Here is a 20,698-nt window from a genome sequence, read left to right as displayed (position 1 = left end):
GATGTGCTTCACACCTACCCATTCAAAAACACACTAACACTTATTTCTTTCCTTTTTTTTAACCTTCCTTTTTTTCTTCCCTATTCTTGCTTTATTGTCTCTTTTCATCTTTTAGTTCTTTTTTAAATTTTTATTTTGCTTTATTTTTTTGCATGCTTTTTACTTCTCTTTGCTTGTTTCCCCTTGTTTGTATCTTTTCTTCCTTTTCCCTTTTTTCCTCTTCTGTTGTTTCTTTTTTCCAAGCGTATTCTCCCTTTTTCTTAATATTTCTTGATTTTTCTTGTTTTTTCTTTTTTTAAATTTGTTTTACCCCTTTTCTTTCCGTTTTATTTTTGTTTTGATTCTTGTTTCCTAGCTTTATACAGTGGCTTGCAAAACAATTTGCCCCCCTTGAACTTTGTGAACTTTTGCCACATTTCAGACTTCAAACAAAGATATAAAACTGTAATTTCTTGTGAAGCATCAACAATAAGTGGGACACAATCATGAAGTGGAACACACATAAAAAACAAAAAAGTGGGTGTGCAAAACTTTTCAGCCCCTTTACTTTCAGTGCAGCAAACAATGTTGATCTAAAAGACTAACGATGATGAATGGAATCCACCTGTGTTAACTAACGATGATGAATGGAATCCACCTGTGTTTAATCAAGTCTCTTCCTCACGATGCTCTCTGCGCTTTAAGCAGAGAGCATCGTGAAGAACAGGGAACACACCAGGCAGGTCAGAGATACTGTTGTGGAGAAGTTTAAAGCTGGATTTGGATACAAAAAGATTTCCCAAGCTTTAAACATCCCTAGGAGCACTGTGCAAGCAATAACATTGAAATGGAAGGAGTATCAGACCACTGCAAATCTACCAAAATCAGACTATCCCCCGAAACGTTCAGCTCATACAAGGAGAAAACTGATCAGAGATGCAGCCAAGAGGCCCATGATCATTCGGGATGAACTGCAGAGGTCTACAGCTGAGGCGGGAGAATCTGTCTATAGGACAACAATCAGTTGTATACTGCACAAATCTGGCCTTATCAAAGAGTGGCAGGAAGGAAGCCATTTCTTAAAAATATCCGTAAAAAGTGTCATTTAAAATTTGCCACAAGCCACCTGGGAGACACACCAAACATGTCGGGGAAGGTGCTCTGGTCAGATGAGACCAAAATTGAACTTTTTAGTATTAAAGCAAATCGTTATGTTTGGCCTAAAAGCAGCACAGCTCATCACCCTCAACGCACCATCCCCACAGTCCAATATGGTGGTGGCAGCATCATGGTTTGGGCCTACCTTTCTTCAGCAGGGACAGGGACGATGGTTCAAATTGATGGGAAGATGGATGGAGCCAAACACTGGACCATTCTGGAAGAAAACCTGATGGAGTCCGCAAAAGACATGAGACTGGGACAGAGATTTGTCTTCCAACAAGACAATGATTCAAAAGATAAATCAAAAACTACGATGGAATGGTTCACCAAAAACATATGTTAGAATGGCCAAGTCCAAGTCCAGACCTCAATCCAATTGAGAATCGGTGGAAAGAACTGAAAACTGGTGTTCACAAATGCTTTCCATCCAACCTCACTCAGCTCGAGCTGATTTGCAAGGAGGAATGGGCAAAAATATCAGTTTCTCGATGTGCAAAACTGATAGAGACATACCCCGAGCGACTTGCAGTTGTAATCGCAACAAAAGATGGTGCTAAAAAGTATAAACTCAATGGGGCACACCCACTTTTTCGTTTTTTATTGTTTCAAAAAGTTTAAAATATCCAATAAAGTGTGCTCCACTTCATGATTGTGTCACACTTATTGTTGATTCTTTACAATAAATTACAGTTTTATATCTTGATGTTTGAAGTCTGAAATGTGGCAAAAGGTCACAAAGTTCAAGGGGGCCAAATAGTTTCGCAAGCCACTGTACCTTTTTGTTATTTTTTTAAATTCATTTTTCCTGTGTTTTATTTCTTCTTGGGTGTTAGCATTCTTTCTCATTTCTTCCTTTTTTTCCCTTTTCTTTTTCTCTTTTTCCTTATTTTATGTCATTGTCTTTCTTTGTTTCTTTTTTATCTTGGTCATTTTTTGCTTTATTTTTTCCTACTTTTAATTCAGTTTGTGCATAATGTTACATTTTAGTTGCTAGTACATGGATCTGAAGAGCCGCTTGAGTGCCAAAAGAGCCGGCTCCTTTAAGTCAGCCGAGCCAAAAAAGCCGGTTCACTAAAAAGAGTCGGAATTCCTATTATTACTCAGCGTCTCCGCCCCCCTCCGTTTGCTGTCAGCGACAACACCGTGCTAACAGAAGTCACGCCCACCCAGGTGACGTAATACGTCACACCACAACAGTCTCTTCACTAAAAAGACCCCTTTCCAGCAGCATTGTTGACCCAAAACAGCGGGAGTCGCATTAGGAGTTCGAATGGAGGTAAAGAAATTTTGTATATTGATTTAGAATCACCATTTCAAAAATAACATACTAACCTGTTTTGTGTACGGGTACACAAAACACAGTTTTAAGGAAGACATTTGTTTGCAATTCCAAGAGTAAACTGGACTTTTCCAAAGCACCTAAGGAGCCTGTGGCTGCAAACCATTAAAATAACCGACTGGACCGAGGACATAATAGGAATGTCTGCGTTTGTGGTGTCCATTTAATGGTTGGCGATTTGGTTTGGATTTACTTGAATTTCAGATGCCCTAGCAAGTATAAGTTGGATAAGTGTAGGAGAATTGTGTCTTCGACCGATGCCTACTGTTAGTGAAAAAACTATATTACAAAATGTAGTGTTCACCAAATTATTTGAATTAGTCATCTGACTGCATTAACCAAACACAAACTTCATTCTCCTAACAATGCATGCTCGTTTCTTAATTTAGGGAAAATATTGACAAAAGACCGGCATTTCCACACGGGGGCAGATTTATTTTCTTAAAGTAATTAACTAAGTGAATTCCATCAAATGAGCCGAATTATTGTCACTCGAGGCTTCCTCGAGCCTCCTTTTTCGATTGTCCCTCTCATTCCCCGATCTGGTCTTCCATCTCTTCCTCCTTCTTCTGTCTTCTGTCTTCTGCCCACGTCTTTTCACAAGCTGGGGTGGTGGCTCCTCCCCCATGGGGCGTGCTGACTCCTCATGTGGCCTCCACCTAGTCGCCACCTTGTCTGACCAGTGCGTCACGAAGGCCCCTCCTATGGGGCGGGTCAGGTGCCAGCTGCACCACCTCCTCGCCGAAAGGCGCCGCCATGTCCAAAGGAAACTCATATCAGCTCAAAACAATGCCAAGCATTTATCAAAACAAGGCCCAAGTCATTATCAAAATTATCAAAATTCCCCAGCCAAAACACTCCACATTCGGAACGGCGCGCCCTATCATCGAACCCAAGCCTCCTCTGTGAAAAATCCTCATTGCATTCCATAACTGTAATTTGTATAAAATTGTTTAAAATCCCTTATAGTCAAATAAATAAAATATAAAATCCTTCACTACTATAAACTATATATTTGCTACTACTAGTGCTGGCGAGTAACTCTTTTATAATCAAACGAATTATTACATTACTACCATTACCGTATTTTTACGACTGAAAGGAAGTCTCAGATTTTCTTCAAATCGTACATTGCGCACAGTCTCATGCAAAGTGGCTGTTGTAGAACAGCTCGGTGGCCTTAGGGTTGGGTGCCCACCCTTGAGATTGGGAGGTCACAGTCTCGAGCCCTGGCCGAGTCAAGACTTATAACATTTTTTTGTGAAATGTTTATGTGAGATTGTTCACATTTCCAACTCAACGCTACTTCAAGGCGTCTCCTGTGACTTTTAAGTGCCTCTTGTTTGATTGCAGTCATATCCCGCTTGATGTGTGACGTCACAAGCAATGCATTGTTAGCTGAAGTACTCATGAATGCTAACGCCGTAGCGTATCTAGCAATTTGAAAGTTATTGTGCTACAGGAGGCGAAAAAGACTTGTCCTACCAAATAGTAATTAAATCGATAACTTCACTTTCGTTCCATTGAATGCTGTTCGTGTTTTCGTTGGCAAAAGTGTGATGATTTCTACATTAGGCGGAAGGAACTGAGCAGCCACCAGAGAATTTAAGATTTAAGGAATCGAAGGTTTGAAGTGAAGGGAGCTGAAAAACAGACTCCGACAAATTTTTATCGGTGTGTTTTACTTTGTTATCAATCCTTAAATAAACCACAACAAAACTCAGTTTCGCTACCCCTGTATTTTACTCTTGTAGCGAAACGTTACAAAAACATGTTTGTAACTAATTTTTGGGGAATGTAATAGAACAGTACAGCAATGAGCATCTGCACTTTGTAGGGGAAACATTTCATGCAATCAGAGGGTACCCGCGCCCTATAGTGCGGGTACGCCTTCTGTAGTGTTAAATGCAGAATTAGAGCCAGCTACGGAGACTTCACCCTTTCATAAGGTCATGAAAATACAGTTATAATATTGTACATTTTATATAATATGTAAGTCATGATTTGTTGGCCTGGAGAGGGATGGGCGCCACCAGCCTGTACTTGGCCAACTCAAGCCACAGGAAATGGTGCCCCTACTACCTTAGTGGTTCAGGGACGCCATAGTTAAAACTGACAATACATTTCTATATTTTTAACAAGAATCAATTTATTGAAAAATCATGATTGAATAATAATAACTATTATTATTATTATTATTATTATCATTATTCATCCCAACAACACTATTTAAGGTGGGTGCAAACCAAGGAAGGTAATTTCTTCTTAAGATTAACTTTTGTGTATACTAAGCTACTGGTTATATGAATAGATGATAGTTCATGTTTTTTTTTTTTTTCAATCAATATTGTTTGTTAATGATTATTTTATTTTTTTACTACTCACAGATCTCTCAACCACATGGGATCACACATGTAAAAAAATTGTGTGGCGTACAAATGAACAATATACAGGACTGTTTCGGAAAATTGAAATATCCTGTGAAGTTATTTTTTTCTTATTTAAAAAAACAAAAATGTCATACATTCTGGATTTATCATGCTGAAATATTGCGTACGTTTTAATATTTAATGTTGCTGAGTAGTTGACTAGCCCTAGTAGTATAGTTTTTGTAATATTTTAATGTTTGGAGATATGCTAATGGGGTGTCTAGCATAATAAGCAACATCAAAATAAAAATACTTGTATTATTTCAGTTAATTGATAATAAGAGTGTATGACATTTTGTTTTTTAAGTTGCATTAGTTGTACTTTTTTTTAAATGTTTTCTACTTTCAAACAACTTCCATTATTTTCACCGTAATATATTTTAATTTGTAAGAGTTTACATTTGGCTAAAACAAACATAACCAATTAAAATCTAAGTAAAGCAACACAACAATCCTCAGAGACATCAAATATTTGTATTTTTATGATTTTTCTTTTAATATAACAGTGCTTTCCAGTTCAGACTCTGACACAGGAAATCCCACTCGAGGTTAGAATAAATGATTGTGAATGAATTCTGTATATTTCTTTCTGACTGCACTGGTCTAATTGGTTAGGTTCCTCAGCAGGACAGTCAGTTGAAATAGATGTGATCTTGAGGTTGTTTCTTTATGGTTTTACTGAACCACACAATAAAATTAACAAAGGCTCCGTCCATCCATCCATCCATCCATGCCGCTTATCCTCACTCCAAGATGTCTTTAGGCAGTGGGAAGGAGACACTATGAATAGGTTGCCAGCCAGTCGCAGGGCACACAGAGACAGACAACTCACTCGCTCATCCACACCTAGGGACAATTTGGACCGGCCAATTAACCTGACACGCATGTTTTTGGAATGTGGGAGGACACCGGAGTGTCCGGGGGAAACCTACGCACGGGCAGACCATGCAAACTCTGCACCAAGAGGCCGCGGTAGCTGGTATCGAACCCTGGACCTCTGCAACGTGGGGCTGCTCGTAAAGCACCCAGCCGCCGTGCAGCCACAAAGGCTACAATAACACCAAAATACAAAAAAGACACAAAATTGGAGCAATACAAGTATATTAAACACAAGTAAAGTGTAATAGATATATTTACTATATACCATGCATGTGATTCATCTTGTCATTTATCAAGTACTATGTAGATGATCTACTGTAGAATGCGTCAATTGCACGAGGACAACACAAACACCATCAAAAAATACAAAGCTCTCCGAGGACCTCTAAAATAACCAACAGTTAGACAAAGTAGGCTCACTGTAACAATGTGCAGCTTTAGCATCGTTGCATTTTAAACATAGGGAGAGTTAAGTCCATCTATTGCAACCTATCCTAAATGAAAACTGTACAGATATAACGTTTTTTAAAATTATTAATGATATAATACAAATTTATTATAATATACATTAAGTGAAATGTATTTTGCCATAAATTCATTTTTGTACTTGTAGAGGTAGAAATACATACTTTTAGCCAGTCCTCAGGGCAGGGGTCGGGAACCCTTTTGACTCAAATAGCCATGAAAGAGATATATTTGGATTTTTTTTTCTTTAGGGCTACACCATATAGCTTAAAGCAAAATTCCACAAAACCACTAAGCCCACTGTCCAGACAAAAGTTCACCCAATCAAATTGCTCTGGGTGCTTGGCTGGCATTTTTGGATGTTTACAGTTTGTTCTGTGGGATTTAATTATAAATTGTCTCAACAGTGAACATAGATTACTTGATGAGCTTCCATATAAAGGACACCTTAGAGACGTACAGCCAAAACAGGGACTGTTGGTGCAACACGGAGAGTGTAAACATGAGTTAAAACTTTGACCTATCAATTCTGGACCAAACCATTAGCTTACTGTGTTGTTTCTGCCTGGCATACACAAAAATGGCAATACAGAGATTACCATAGCACTAGTTTTATATCTGAGCCAGATGTACTTATGAAAAGAGATATGGCTTGCGAGCTCTATATTTCCCAACACCTACCTTAGATTATGTTAACATACCTATTGCACTTTGCTTGGAAATATTTACGTTATTTTCTTGAACGGCTTAAATTTGAGCATTGTTGTTCTTAACTGAATAACAATAATTACTCAAGCTAGCTTTCAAAATACAGCAGCATAACAGCAGTTCTTTAGCGTGCAGTATACAGTCAATATTGATTTTTACGTTACTTAACCAATCTACTTACAATACACATATATAAGAAATGTAGGTAATAAATAACACATTTGCTCGGGCCCTGATGTCCAGTCCACATTGCGCAGCAGCACAGAATGAAGCGAACCATGAAACACAAGAACAGAGCTAAGCACACAAAGTGTTACAATATTATGAGGTGCACTAAAGTGGAACATAAGAATCTTTTTCAAGACGTCCTGGAGAAATTGTTGCGATTCCGTCAGCTGAAGCACAGGAAAGGCCGGCCTTCTCAGTCTGGCCGTCGTCGCTTTGCTTGGATTTGCATTTGATTCCGAACAAACTGCCAAGTTTCATCATCATCATGTCCACGATCTCTTCCTCTTCGGATGGCTGCAATGAATGAATCACAATCAAGTCAGCGGCAGTAGCGGTAGAGAGCTACTAATACTCAAGTGCCATTTTGGGTTAACGCGATGTGTCACAGTGATTCTAATCAGAGAAGGTCCGTGAGGGCCTACAAGGCCTTCTCCGCTGGCCTAAAAAAATCTGAATCATGTGATGCTAATTATATTTTGTCCACCAATACTTATTAAACAATTCCAAATTGTCTGTCAATTGTTTGTATATAATACAAATACATGTTCTAGTTTGTCATATTTTTATTGTTTAAAATATGGGTTTCTCTTTAAGTCCAAGACCAAGCCAGAGTCAAATTTTAGGCCGGGTCAGTACGTTTGGGTCGGGTTGAGCTTCTCTCCCGCTAACTTTTAAAAAAAATCTCATATTATCGACCTGTCACTGTTCTTCTTTGTCTCTGTTAATACAATTTGTTTAACTTAGTTTTTTTTTTTTTTTACAAAAGACAGTCTTTACGTGTCGCATAGGACAGGCCCTTCGCATAGCCACACCCCTTTCCCCCCCTCGCGCAGCCTGAGTTGCGGGCTTCCAGCACTCGGCGGACCTATCAGCACACAGAGAAAGCGGGTGTGCAGTGGGGGCTAGGGTCGCCCATTATGACTATTCTTCCACCTCAAAGTCCTTAAAGATAAAAGAGAAAATTTCACTTCCATAGAGCCGGTTTGTTTGTGAACGACAGATCACTGATTCTGACTGGAGCGGTAAAATCCACAACGCGCCACTGGTTTTAACGCAACCCACCTTGACATTTTACTTGACAACTTTTAGCTTTTATGCTTTGTTGGTAACAACATACCTTATGATGTATCTGTTCTTGACTGAATGCCACAAGGATGACCGAAATGAAAAGGTTGAGAACCACAAATGTCATAAAGATGATACAGGAGCCAATAAGGAAGGCACCCAGGATTGGGTTGTAATTAAGAATCTTTTGGGGGGGAAAAAAAGTAATTCTGTTACAGTTGATCAAGATGCCGGCATGATACGTAAGAATCTGAAAGCTTTAAAGTAAAAAGGAAATGGTTTTTACCTCGTCGTAGTTAAATATTCCCAGTTGCAGGCTGACCATAGTCTGGGCAGCATCAAATAGTGTGCGATAGGAGTACAGCTTCCACCCATACATAAGGTTGGACTGGAAAAAAAGTAAAATAAAAAATGTAATAAGTTAGGGCTGGAAAATGACAGCCAAACAATCATCACAATCATTTCGAGCAATTCTCTCAACACGATCATCACAATAACAATTATCTATCCTCTAAGGCAGGGGTGGGCAAATTTTTGGAGTCGTGAGTTGCATTGGGCTCCAATATTTTGGCCAGGGGCCCAATTGTTCTCATTTACATTTCTGAATTAATATACATCGACATACAGACACTGCCTTGCTTACGAACATTCGAGTAACGAAAAACAGTAGATACGAAAAAAAAATTCGGGATGTCGAAAAATATCCAGATATTGCTGTAAGTTAGATTTTGTTTCGTGTGCACCTTTTCCGAGTACAGGACAGTACTGTAGTGCTTTATTCCACCGCTACCGGTGTGTGGCCCTGTGAGAGGTCACCCAGCATCTACCCCGTAGAAGAAATTCTCTTCCTAGTTTGTGTGTAAACATTCTATACTGTATCTCCAGAAGAATTTTGACATTTTTATGGTTTAATATCTCGTGCATCCATTCAATATGGTTGGTGTAAAGTGTAAAGAAGAGGCGAGCCCTTTGTTTTGAAATGAAAGTTGAATAAGAAAGCTTGATGTGGATGAGAAAATGGTTGGATCGCTTTTTTTCGGCCACTTTCTACCACGGAGGAGGAAGTAGCCTAACTCATGAAGCTCATTTTCCAAAAGTAAGTTAAACTTAACTTTATTTATCTTTATAGAGTATATTGTTTTATGAAATCTTTATTTTTTAGTACAAATCAATACAGGTTACTTATAGAAGCCTTAAACATACTTATATAAACCTTAAAAATACATTCCATACGAAATATAGCACTGAAGCTTACGAACAAATTTGCGAATGATCTTCCGGAACGTATCCTGTCCGTATATAGGGCAGCGTCAGTATTCCTCTTATATTTCTTTTTACATTTGCTTTTTATAGATACATTTCATCTTTTTTTTTTTAAAAAACACTCACAATTAAAGTGCTTAATAGGCTAGGTCCCTGTTAAAAGCACTTTATTTAATATGTTTTTGTTTTGTTATATTTCTATAGTATTTTTGTTGTATTGTTGCAAAGAATGAGGCAATTTCTTTTTTAATTATGTGGCCGAGTACCAAATGGCCTGTGGCCTGGTACCGGTCCTCAGCCCGATGGTTGTTGATCATTCCGAGTACTCCTACCCTGAAAAGCATGAATTGGAACCAATAGCAGTACCCTAAGGAATGTTTTATAATCACATTTGCATGCTTATGTAAATGATGTGTTTTGTGAATACTACATGAAGAAATTTTAAATAAAAATATTGGACTTTCCTGACACAATGAATAAGAGCTTACCAATAATTATATACGATGAAATCACACATTATTCTATAACAGAGGTGGGCGACTACACCCCGCAGGTCAAATTTTTTTTATCCTCACATTAATTGTTAGTATTTCAAAACCAAGTTGATAAGAGCAATCTATTTGAAAACAAATTCAAAGAAATATAACATGTCAATGTCTGCATGTATTTATATTCATAAATGAAAACGTTGGATAGGTCTCCAGGATCAGCCCCTTGGCCACATTTTTTAAACCAAATGCGGACCATGACTCCAAGTAGTTGCTCACCCCTGTGCTAGAAGATAGTTTTGCTTTTATCATAATGGTTCTCAAAACTCTAAAGGGACCTACTGTATTTTCACAGCAACAGAGTCGTATTATGATACAATATTTTGAGGGGGAGGGCTTTGTTAGCAGAATGTTAACAAAGCAGGAAGAAAAACATTTTCTTTTTCGGCGTGGGAAAGTGCTTACAGCGATAGAGTAGGCCAGAAACATGATGGTCATGACCACCAGGAAGCCGGAGATATCAGTCCAGGCTCGCTGCAGTGTTGCTGTGATCATGTGCAGTTTGGGGTTGAGTCTCAGAAGGTGCCACAGTTTGACTGTGGCCAACAGCACCAGGAAAGCAATAAGATAGCCCAGCACTGCATCGGCCTTGGCTGTCTCGTGGAAGCTGGCGTACCTGGACACAAAGCAGCGTTCAGTAACTCTTTACATTTCAGGTCTTGTTTAATAGGACAGTTGTACTACTTCTTATGAGCTTAATTTGATCCAGGGTCGTGTTTTTAGCTCAAATTGCTCACGTCAAAAGCTAATTTTCACAATACGAAATAGTTAAAAAGTAATTGATTGACTCCAGTTCTCCAAAGAGGATACAAATAAATCCTAAATAACCATAAAACACATCTTCCAGATCACTAACAACACATTTAAAGGGTAATTACACCATAAAAACACTATTAAGATAAATAAGATTATATTTATTAATCAAAAGTCTATTTTGACTGCCCTAATGAATGTGTGCATGTGCTGCAGATGAGGGAGGGGGTCCAAGGGAGAGTCAAGAAGATTGCATACCTATCAACTTATAATAGTATGTTTTTTTATCATTTCACATAGTGTATGTCTGGTGAAAAAAAATCATACAGGTAAGAAATTATTTAAAAGAAAAAAAAGACTAATCTCTTTTTGCCAATTTCGGCTCTAATTCGGATCATCTCTGTCACCGGTGGCAGACGACAACATCATCGTAAGATTGCGAATATTGTCGCGATATTCTACATAGTCTGACTGGCCTTGTGTAGGTGTCACGTCGTGTTTGTAATTTTGATTGCTTAAAAAGAAGGATTTGCAATCATTAATAAAGGGAGAAATTGACGAAGGTTGACAGGTGTGAGGTCGACAGACTGTTGATGATACGTAAGCACCTTCTGGATACTTAAAATTAAAGTTACTGGTTAAGGTCACCATTTTAAAGTATTCTCAAACAGATTTTTTTTTTGTGTGTGCAAAGAGCATATTGTGTTCCTCTCCACAATTATGCAGATATGTTGCAAAATATTCCACGTTCCAGAGTACTTAAGAAACTTAGTCTCCAGGTTGACAGATCCGGCTTGTTTACTTTAGAGCCTTGACGTCATCAAGATGAACACAAGACTTTCAAATTGGCGAATCCCATTAAGGGGCCGGTCACACAGACATTTGCGGCTGAATCACGGCCAGAAATTTCTGCCTTTGAGGCGGACGCTATTGGACGCATTGAGATCGCCATTCAGACGAGATACAGCAGTGCTTAACACAAGGTCGGAAATTCGCGCGCGGGTGGCAGCGCGAAAATGTTTTGCGCTGCTCAATTCTTCAGAGCGCGGGTACACAGTCTTTCACGAGCGTATTGAGGCTGAACCACGGCCAGAAATTTCTGTCCGTGAAGCAGATGCTGTTGGGCGCTGTTGGACGTTTTGAGACTGCCATATAGACGAGATACAGCAGTGCTTTACTCGCGGTCGGAAATTCACACGTGGTTGGCCGCGCGCAAAACTTTTGAGCTGCTTAAAAGTTTGAGCACGTGTTAAACCGCGTGCCGCACACGTGGTCAACACGAGGTAATGACGCGGAAATGACGCGGAACGACGTGCTCTGGCCGCGGCCAGGGCGTGGTTACACATGGGTAGGACGGGAAATTTCAGCGGGTAATCGTGGGTGGAGCATGGTAATAGCATGTTCTGCGCCTGTATCGCGGTGTTATTACCTGATAACACTCGTAACGTCTTCAACTAATCAACACGTAAATCAATATGTATTTGTCTTACCTACAGAAGCTTTCATCCCAATAATCATTAAGAACAGTATTGATGGCTATATTGGAAGAGAAGCAGGTTACGACTTACTGGTCTTTGTGACTCTGGTAGTACGCCATGTCTCGGTTCCCGAGCAGGGTCCTCTTGATGAAGACGGACAGCGCGCTCCAACTGAGAAGTATGATGGCCAACTCAAGCAGATTCAATTTACTTTTGAAGTAAGCCCATTTCTGTTGCTTCATCAGCTTTCCCTGTACAGCACAATACTCCTTTCAAATCTAATTTAAACGAATGTACAAGAAAAAGTTATATCAAGACACATATAAAAGGTCTCTCTGCGTTATGGACCAGAGGCATGTGTTTGTGTTGTATATGCTAATATAAAATACTGTAAAATCAATTAAAAGTTATTATATTTGCAAGTAAAGGTTGTTTGGTTGGCAGATCATTTTTGTAATTTGCAATTTTTTTCTGTCTTATTAATTATTTTAACGTTTGTATTTTTTTGTGAAAGGTGGTGAAATTTAAATTTTGCAACTTTCTGCTGCCATCTCATGGCTTTAAGTCATGATTGGAGCCTCAGTCAGCTCATTGCTCAAGTACTAATAACACTTCTTTTTTCATCTTACTTGGGGTTTGGGTTGGTGTTAGGACTCTATTAGAAACATTTTTTTTACTTTTCCCATTTTCAGGCTACACTCACAAAGAAATCCAGGAACGAGTATGAAATCACCCTCTACATACTCCAATCAACATGCGGATCACATAAAAGCTGTTTTAACCCCTAATTATGCCTCGGAAGAAGGTTGGTGCAAGCAGCAAAGTTGCTACAAGTGAAAAAAGAGGAGTAGTGTGTACAACTATTGCATTTAAGAAAGAAATGATAGCAAAATATGAAGGTGTGCGAGTTTCCCTTCTTTCAGGAATACAGCATGGCTTCTGCCGACCGGTAAGAAATCCTATCCATAATTCTTTTCTTTATCCTTTAACCGCTCACCACTTGTTGTGGAGACCCGGGTGCTAAATGACGAGTAACTGACCTGATTTTTTTTATTTTTACATGTTCATGTTAGCGTAATCTTTCGTACGGAAGATTACGCTAACGCGAACGTACGATTAGCCTGGGTTAGCTTTACGTTAAATATTCAAGATAAACATTCAGGGTGTTGGAACGGATTAAAACAATTTTACATTACTTTTAATAGGAAAAAACGGCTTCGGTGATCGTACAAATCGGTTTTTAGTACAAAGAAATGGAACGGATTATGGTCGAGAACCGAGGTTCCACTGTATATATATATATATATATATATATATATATATATAATAAAATATAATATTAAAAATAATCAACTGCATCTGCATTTCTAATAAGTTTATTCAAAATCCACCACATAGTATTTATCACCCATCGCGAGCAGTTGTAATGTTATCGCCATCTTTCACAGGCAGTCAGATAGATTATATTAGATGTAAAAAACGCTGACTCTGGTATGCATTTATGCTAAATTGAGAAGGGCAAACATTAAAGACTGAAGATTAAAGATTTGAATGTGCTGCTCAGGTGATCTCGATGGGGTGAGAGCAGCGCAGTTTTTTCCAACCACCTCCTCCGACAGACATCGAAAAAATAAGGAACAACATGATTAAAGAAAGGCAGCACGGCAGCGCAGTGGTTAGCGCATGTGCGGCACAGTTCATGTCTTGGGAACCTCCTGCGTGGGTTCAAATCCAGCTCCAGACTTCCTGTGCGGAGTTTGCATGTTCTCCCCGTGCTTGCGTGGGTTTCCTCCGGGCACTCCGGTTTCCTCCCACATTCCAAAAACATGCATTTCAGGTGAATTGGTCGGTCCAAATTGTCCCTAGGTGTGACTGAGCGAGTGAGTTGTCTGTCCCCGTGTGCCCTGCGATTGGCTGGCAACCAGTTCAGGGTGTCCCCTGCCCACTGCCCGATGATTGCTGGGATGGGCTCCAGCACCCCCGCGACCCTACTGAGGATAAGCGGTGAAGCTAATGAGATGAGATGAGATGATTAAAGAACAGAAAGTGTTTTCTCTCATGAGGGAGATCCTAGGTAGGGGTCTACATTACTTTGTTTTTCAACAATATTCTGTATAAACAAAGATGTATGATGTTCTCAATGTCAGAATCAGAACAGATGGTAGACCCAAATGCGTAACGTTTCACACAAAAGTTTATTGGATAATGGAGGAAGTCAGGAGCGGGGAAACAAACACCAGCGATCCAGGGCTTGCTGAGCAGGAGGAGAAAAGAGCTCACGGGATTGGAGCGTGGTCGGAATGCAGAAACGAGTTGCCGGGGCGGGAGTTCGGAGCGCGGTCAATGTGCAAAATGGGTCAAATAGCCGGGGCGGGAGATCGAAGCGTGGTCAATGGGCAAAACGGGTCGAGTAGCCAGAGCGGGAGATCGGAGCGTGGTCGGTAGGCAAAAACGGGTCACTTGCCGGGGCGGGAGATCAGAGCGTTGTCGAAGGAAAGGAAAAGTCAGGGAGCCGGAGACGATCGGGAAATCAGGGACATACAAGCAGGATACGGATGAGGACTGGACAGACGGGAGCCAGAGTCAAAGTGCTTGCCTTGGGTATGCTGAGGTTCGTTGACGGACTGACAAGGAGTGACTGAGTTTAAATAGGGGGGAATCAATCAGGCAAAGGGCAGCAGCTGGCGCCAAACGAGTGGAAACAGGTGAGGGCAATCACTAATCATGACAATCAAGACACAATTCTATTTGCTTGTCATGCAGCTTTGTTTTTTTCGGGTCAGCATTTTTTCCCCAGAAAGACATTCCACTCTCCAAGGCTAAAACAACATTGAATATCAACTACTTGGCATTTTCTGTTTTGCTGACTCAGCAGTTTTCCCAGAAAAAAAATCTACTCCCCCAGGATTTTAGTCTCCATCTGGCCTCAGTATTACATTTTGCCAAAAAGCCAAATGCCACCCAAAACCTGGTTTTGCGCATCAACGGGAGTGATGCTCTAACGGCCCACAGCCATTCCAATTTGATAGTACCGGTAATAACATAGCACTTAATGAGGGGGGACATTTTCAAAACATCTTCAATGATGCAATTGTGATGACAGGCTATTTAACCAACAGTGATGTCTGCATTACTTTTCCCAATGCTACATGCATAGGCTTTCATTTTGTATTTACAGTTTGTGGTTTGGTTGTTTTACTGTTCCAACCGAGCATAGGCTTCCATTTTACCCACAATACTGGAGCATAATAAACGGAATATCCACAAATTGACTCCTTTTCCATTCTCAATGGACATACCTGAACAACCATGTAGTACAGAATGAAGAGGAAGTAGATGGCTTCAGAGGCCATGACAAAAATGTGCAGACCACCTGTCGACTGGTAAAGACGAACGTTTTGGAGCTCACTACGGAACTGGAAGGCGCCTGTTTTGAAAAAAAAAAATGCATTATTAAAATCATGAGGAGTTTAGACTCACAGTGCATATTTGATTGACACTTTACCTATAGCTGTGGTCTCAAGCATGAGTGTGACAATGCAGAAGAGGTTGACGTTTGCGTTGTAGACAGTGAACTCAACTAAGATGGCTTGGGTTTGCACATCAAACCAGCGGTTATCATACAAATACCTAAGCGATCTGTTTGGGAATAAAACAAATATTTATAACGGTTTTGAACCTTTTGAACACATGATGGTGAGAACAAACACTACAGTTCAAAAGTTTGGGGTCACCCAGACAATGTAGTGTTGAACTGTACATGAAAAGGTCAAACCTTAATTTATCAGATGAGTTGTCAAATGTTTGTGTTCGTTTGCCAATATTATTCTCTTCCTTGGCTTTTTCTTTGCCACTTGCCTTGAAAGCCAGCATCTCGGAGTCGCCTCTTCACTGTAGATGTTGACACTAGTGTTTTGCGTTTACTACTAAACCAAACTGCTAGTTGAGGATCTGTAAGGTGTCTATTCCTCTAGCTATAAACTCCATTGTATTGTTTTCTTCAGCACTGGGGCCCCAATAGAGAACGTCCTCAATCCTGCAGATCTCTTCTTGGCTCTTGGGATCACTAGTAGACCAGCAATTTCAGAGCGAAGGCTCCGGAACGGAACATGTTCTCTGAAGGGAGTAGTACACTTTGTTGTAGGAGATTTTCAGTTTCTTGGCAATTTCTCGTATTGATTAGCATTCATTTCTTAGAACAAGGATGGACTGCCGAGTTTCACATTCAAGTTCTCTTTTTTTTGGCCATTCTGAAAGTTCAACATCATTGTACAAGGGTTTTCTAATGATCCAAGAGCCTCCTAATGCATTTAGCAAACACCAAAACACAATGTACTATTGAAATACTGAGTGCTAGTTACTGGAATTGGCCCTCTACACACCTGTGAAAATACAAACCCTAAACAACTTTGATGGTCAATTACGATGTTAACAATGTATGGAGTGCATTTCTGATTGATATGTGATTTTAATTGAAAAGCGGTGCTTTTCCTTAAAAAAAAAGGATATATCTAAATGACCTAAGTGACCCCAAACTTTTGAAGGGGAATATATACAGTATAGTTGGGAACAACCTGCTGGAGTTTTCTAAATTTGGTCCGAGATCCACCACAAAGCCTCCGCCCCTGTAAAGCATCATGCTTCCCCAGACGGGGTAAGCCCTCAGACTAGCTTGGGACTGGTACTTCCAGGGACTGGGGAGGATCGCTGATGTATTATCTGCTTCAGAGGCAGCCCAGCCTGGGCCATAAGAGCCCATATCTTCTGACTCCCATGAGTACAGGGCGTGGCAGTCATGCACGGCATGCCGTATGCGACGTGCCACACGGCAAGAATTTTTCTGTACCCTCAGTTGGCGGAGACGGGCATTTCCCACCAGCTTTGAATTACCATCTGTGATGAAGCCTGCCAAAAGCAACAAGAAAAGAAAAATCTGTGTTTTTTAAAAACAGTGACTGTCGTAAATGTTTTTGAGTATTAATGACAATAAAGACCATTTATTCAACTGCAATTCTGTGTTTTGTGTTTTTATTTGTAGATCTTTTGATGCTATTTTGTTTAGTGTGAGAGACAGAACTGGAGTAGTCGTGGAACTGAGCAGTCTCTAAATATAATGGAAGCTAGAGCTCTTGTTGGTGATAGAAAGGAGTAGAGAGGTGTTGTGAAAGGATAGTGGGATTGTGGACGCGTTCTTAAGGATGGGCTGGGCACCCGTATGATGCGGCAGGGGTAAACCAGTGAAAGCTGTCGGGCCCTGCTGTTGAACAAAAGAGTGTGTTGTGTCACCCTGACCCGAGTTACATGGCCGCTTTCTGGTGTCCCATTTCATCTGGAGGGACAAAAGCATGACCAACTTGGGTACCGAGGTGCCTAACTTGTTTGGGTGTTTGGGCAATTGGGTTGGCCATGGTCCAAAAATGTTGTGTGTTTTTTTGTTTTTGTTTTGTTTTGGGGTTTTTTGCTATTTATTTCCCTTGTATTTTCTTTGTTATTGTATGTGTGTGTCTTGCAGTCGGTCACCCCTCTTGAGGGATATGACCAAGGTAGATAGATAGATAGAAATCTATTAAATATATAATATATATATATATATATATATATATATATATATATATATATATACACATCTCATCTCATTAGCTGCACCGCTTATCGTCAGTAGGGTCGCGGGGGTGCTGGAGCCCATCCTAGCAATCATCGAGCAGTGGGAAGGGGACCCCCTGAATTGGTTGCCAGCCAATCACAGGTATATATATATATATATATATATATATATATTATATATATATATATTATATATGTGTGTGTATATATATGTATATATTTGTCTCTAATTAGTAGAATTGGACTATCGCTGGACCTTTTTGGAACGCAACCCAACAACGTTTAGGTCCATGGATAGCTTTAGGGTTCAAAAATAAATTTGACAGAGGTGCCAGTAAATGGGTCAATGGCCCTGTTATGGCAAGTACAAAAATAAAAAATAAAAGATTACAACATTACAAACAAGCAATTACATATCTATAAGAAGGATTAAAATATGTTGGATTTGGTTGTAGCATTTAAATGTAGAGATTTCTTCGTACAAAAATCATTGATTGTTTTGATACCACAGAAAGTGTGCCACATTCTTATTGTACATGTTATATTACTTGAATACATTTCATTATCATCACCTGGGCGTTCGCCAAACAAGTTGCTGAGCAGAGTCGTGTTTGCCCAGTTGAACACATCTTGTATGCTCATAGTGTCTGAGATGCCTTTGCTGAAGCTTTGGCGGATGTGCTGTGTCAAGAAGAAAGCGTTGGGATCCCGCTGTCCGTACGCCACCAGAAGAAGCATCCACATGAACCCCAAGTAGGCTGTATGACAGGCAAAAAGAATTGTGTCTTGAGAACATTATACATATTTGTTTATACAGAATATTGTTGAAAAACCGAGGAATGTAAATCCCTACCCAGGATCTCCCTAATGAGAGAAAATACTTTCTGTTCTTTAATCATGTTGTTCCTCATTTTCTCGATGTCCGTCGGAGGAGGTGGTTGGTAAAAACTGCATGTGCTGTCTCGGCGTGCTGCTCTCACCCCATCGGGATCATCTGAGCAGCACATTCAAATCATATCTTAGTCTTTAATGTTTGCCCTTATCAATTCAGCATAAATGCATACCAGAATTCTTAAGGCTCTCGTCAAGCTGAGGCTCGCCATATTCTTCCTGGTCCACCTTCTTCAGAACGAGGGCAAAGAAAGCAGCAAAGCCAAGAACCTGTCACAGATATTTACAGACGTTATTTTACAAAAGTGAGACAGGACAAATATTAATATGCACACGATGGAACATCGTACTGCCCTTACCTTAAGCGGTTGTGTGATGAATAGACTTTCAAAGAAGGACACCACCATGGATATCAACCAGCTTATTGAACGATCTTTACCATAGGTCAACCCGTACATCATGGTAAAATATCCAGACACACCACTGGTTGCTATCACCAATATCCAGCCCACAAAGACAAACCACCACGGCAACCCCCCTTGACAACATTTCCTGGCTGGGCTCTTATTGGAACTTTCTTCTGGACTGGGACTACGCTCTGATTGTTCTCCGTCAATGCTGTGCGACGGCAGGTGAAACTCAAGCAGATTCTTCATCCCCTGAACTTGCTGCATTGCTTTGTTATAGCTGTCCGGATTTGGAAATCGAGACGATCCCAGGAAACCCAGCTTCTTCTCAACGTGACGCAGCTGCCTGTATAGATACCTGCTGTTGTTGGTTTTCTTTTGAACTCCATCTAAGGTCCTCTCTGGGCTGCCCCAAACACTCTTTTCTGTGCATTAGGAAAGGTGTTTTGTATACATTTAGTATTTTATAATAAATTCTGCAATCAAGAAAAATTTAACAAAGGCATTCAAATATATTGCATACAACACATTTACAGAATTACCTTGAAGATCAACTGCCCCCAGACTGAGAAGAGAGTGTTCTCTTTTGGCAGTATCTGTATAAAAATCTGAGGAGGTCCGATTTTGCTGCCTGATGATGTCCTCCACCAGGGACAAAAGGGTGTTAATGTCAGTCTTTTGACCAGGTCGTAGGTCTAAATGAGGAAGGGGACTCTTCATGGCCTTTGAAAGTGACTGGGCTATTCTTTTAATGTCCTGATGAAGAAACCAAGAAAAGTTCCATGCAAGTTAACAGTTATATCTAAATATATATTGACTGTATATAAAAACTCAAACATTATTTTATTTATTAGTTGGTAAGAAGATGCCCTACTTAGTTTGTCTAGTTTTTGCTTTAATTGTATAGGACATTAGACGGACACCAACCGCATGATCAGATTGATAGCATTATAATGAGTATAAAAAGCTCTATATGTGGTGCAGTGTCTGAAACTCATGACAAAAAGTTACCAGACACCCGGGCAGACAACTCTGAAAAATTGCCTGCCCAGCCATAAAGTTGCCTATCCCAATATTCACAACTTTAAAAACAATAAGACGACTAATCGTAAAAAAAAACAACATTGTTGCAAAGTATCAAGGATTGATTATCAGAATATATAACAGAATAACACTTAAAATTAAGTTTTTTATAAATCTACTTATAGCATTCATTGCATGTATATGACATCGCTGTTTTCCATCTGCCATCAGTATGTACCTGTATTTACTCATCTTCATTAATGCAATGATTGCGTTGCTCGTCTGCTACAAGCCACGTGAACTCCTCTTTCTACGATGATTTTAATATACGTTTATGTTTTGTAGCGTCATAAATTTTGTTAGCTTCTTTCGAATATTTCTTCTGGGGCTGAGGTTTTGGCTTGATTCCTAACTACTTTTACATTTTACTTATGTTCTCTGTGCGTCTACTTTGGAAAATGATATGCAAATGCACGAC

General features: G+C 39.9%; 1 protein-coding gene and 1 long non-coding RNA gene across 5 annotated transcripts in view; one reads left to right on the top strand and one right to left on the bottom strand.

Annotated features, from left to right (window-relative positions):
* Positions 1 to 2,335: 2,335 nt before the first annotated feature.
* LOC148367492 (uncharacterized) lies at positions 2,336 to 20,439 on the top strand. Of its 4 annotated transcripts, XR_015850323.1 has the most exons (6): positions 2,336 to 2,416; positions 12,314 to 12,513; positions 12,810 to 12,894; positions 12,988 to 13,100; positions 13,219 to 13,244; positions 13,860 to 13,940. It is a non-coding gene; the product is annotated as an uncharacterized LOC148367492 (long non-coding RNA). The 4 variants fall into 4 exon arrangements; XR_015850321.1 differs by lacking the exons at positions 13,219 to 13,244; positions 13,860 to 13,940 and adding an exon at positions 19,235 to 20,439; XR_015850322.1 differs by having other exon boundaries at positions 12,988 to 13,244; positions 13,860 to 13,916.
* Positions 6,023 to 20,698, bottom strand: part of pkd1l2b (polycystic kidney disease 1 like 2b) — a 45,314-nt gene continuing 30,638 nt past the window's right edge. The window contains exons 29-41 of the mRNA XM_088334452.1: positions 19,740 to 19,953; positions 19,150 to 19,622; positions 18,964 to 19,060; positions 18,753 to 18,893; positions 18,472 to 18,657; positions 16,870 to 17,200; positions 15,801 to 15,934; positions 15,595 to 15,722; positions 12,386 to 12,546; positions 10,470 to 10,680; positions 8,540 to 8,641; positions 8,306 to 8,437; positions 6,023 to 7,482 (exon numbers count right to left, since the gene is read on the bottom strand). Of these exons, the coding sequence (XP_088190578.1) occupies positions 7,294 to 7,482; positions 8,306 to 8,437; positions 8,540 to 8,641; positions 10,470 to 10,680; positions 12,386 to 12,546; positions 15,595 to 15,722; positions 15,801 to 15,934; positions 16,870 to 17,200; positions 18,472 to 18,657; positions 18,753 to 18,893; positions 18,964 to 19,060; positions 19,150 to 19,622; positions 19,740 to 19,953 (2,499 nt within the window). The 3' untranslated portion in view covers positions 6,023 to 7,293. The remainder of the gene's footprint in view (positions 7,483 to 8,305; positions 8,438 to 8,539; positions 8,642 to 10,469; positions 10,681 to 12,385; positions 12,547 to 15,594; positions 15,723 to 15,800; positions 15,935 to 16,869; positions 17,201 to 18,471; positions 18,658 to 18,752; positions 18,894 to 18,963; positions 19,061 to 19,149; positions 19,623 to 19,739; positions 19,954 to 20,698) is intronic.

This window comes from Urocampus carinirostris, chromosome 4 (assembly GCF_059441175.1).
Source record: "Urocampus carinirostris isolate Australia breed hairy pipefish chromosome 4, RoL_Ucar_1.0, whole genome shotgun sequence".
Classification (NCBI taxonomy): domain Eukaryota; kingdom Metazoa; phylum Chordata; class Actinopteri; order Syngnathiformes; family Syngnathidae; genus Urocampus; species Urocampus carinirostris.
The sequence above is the reverse complement of the archived record's forward strand: the minus strand, read 5'-3'. Positions and strand labels throughout refer to the sequence as shown.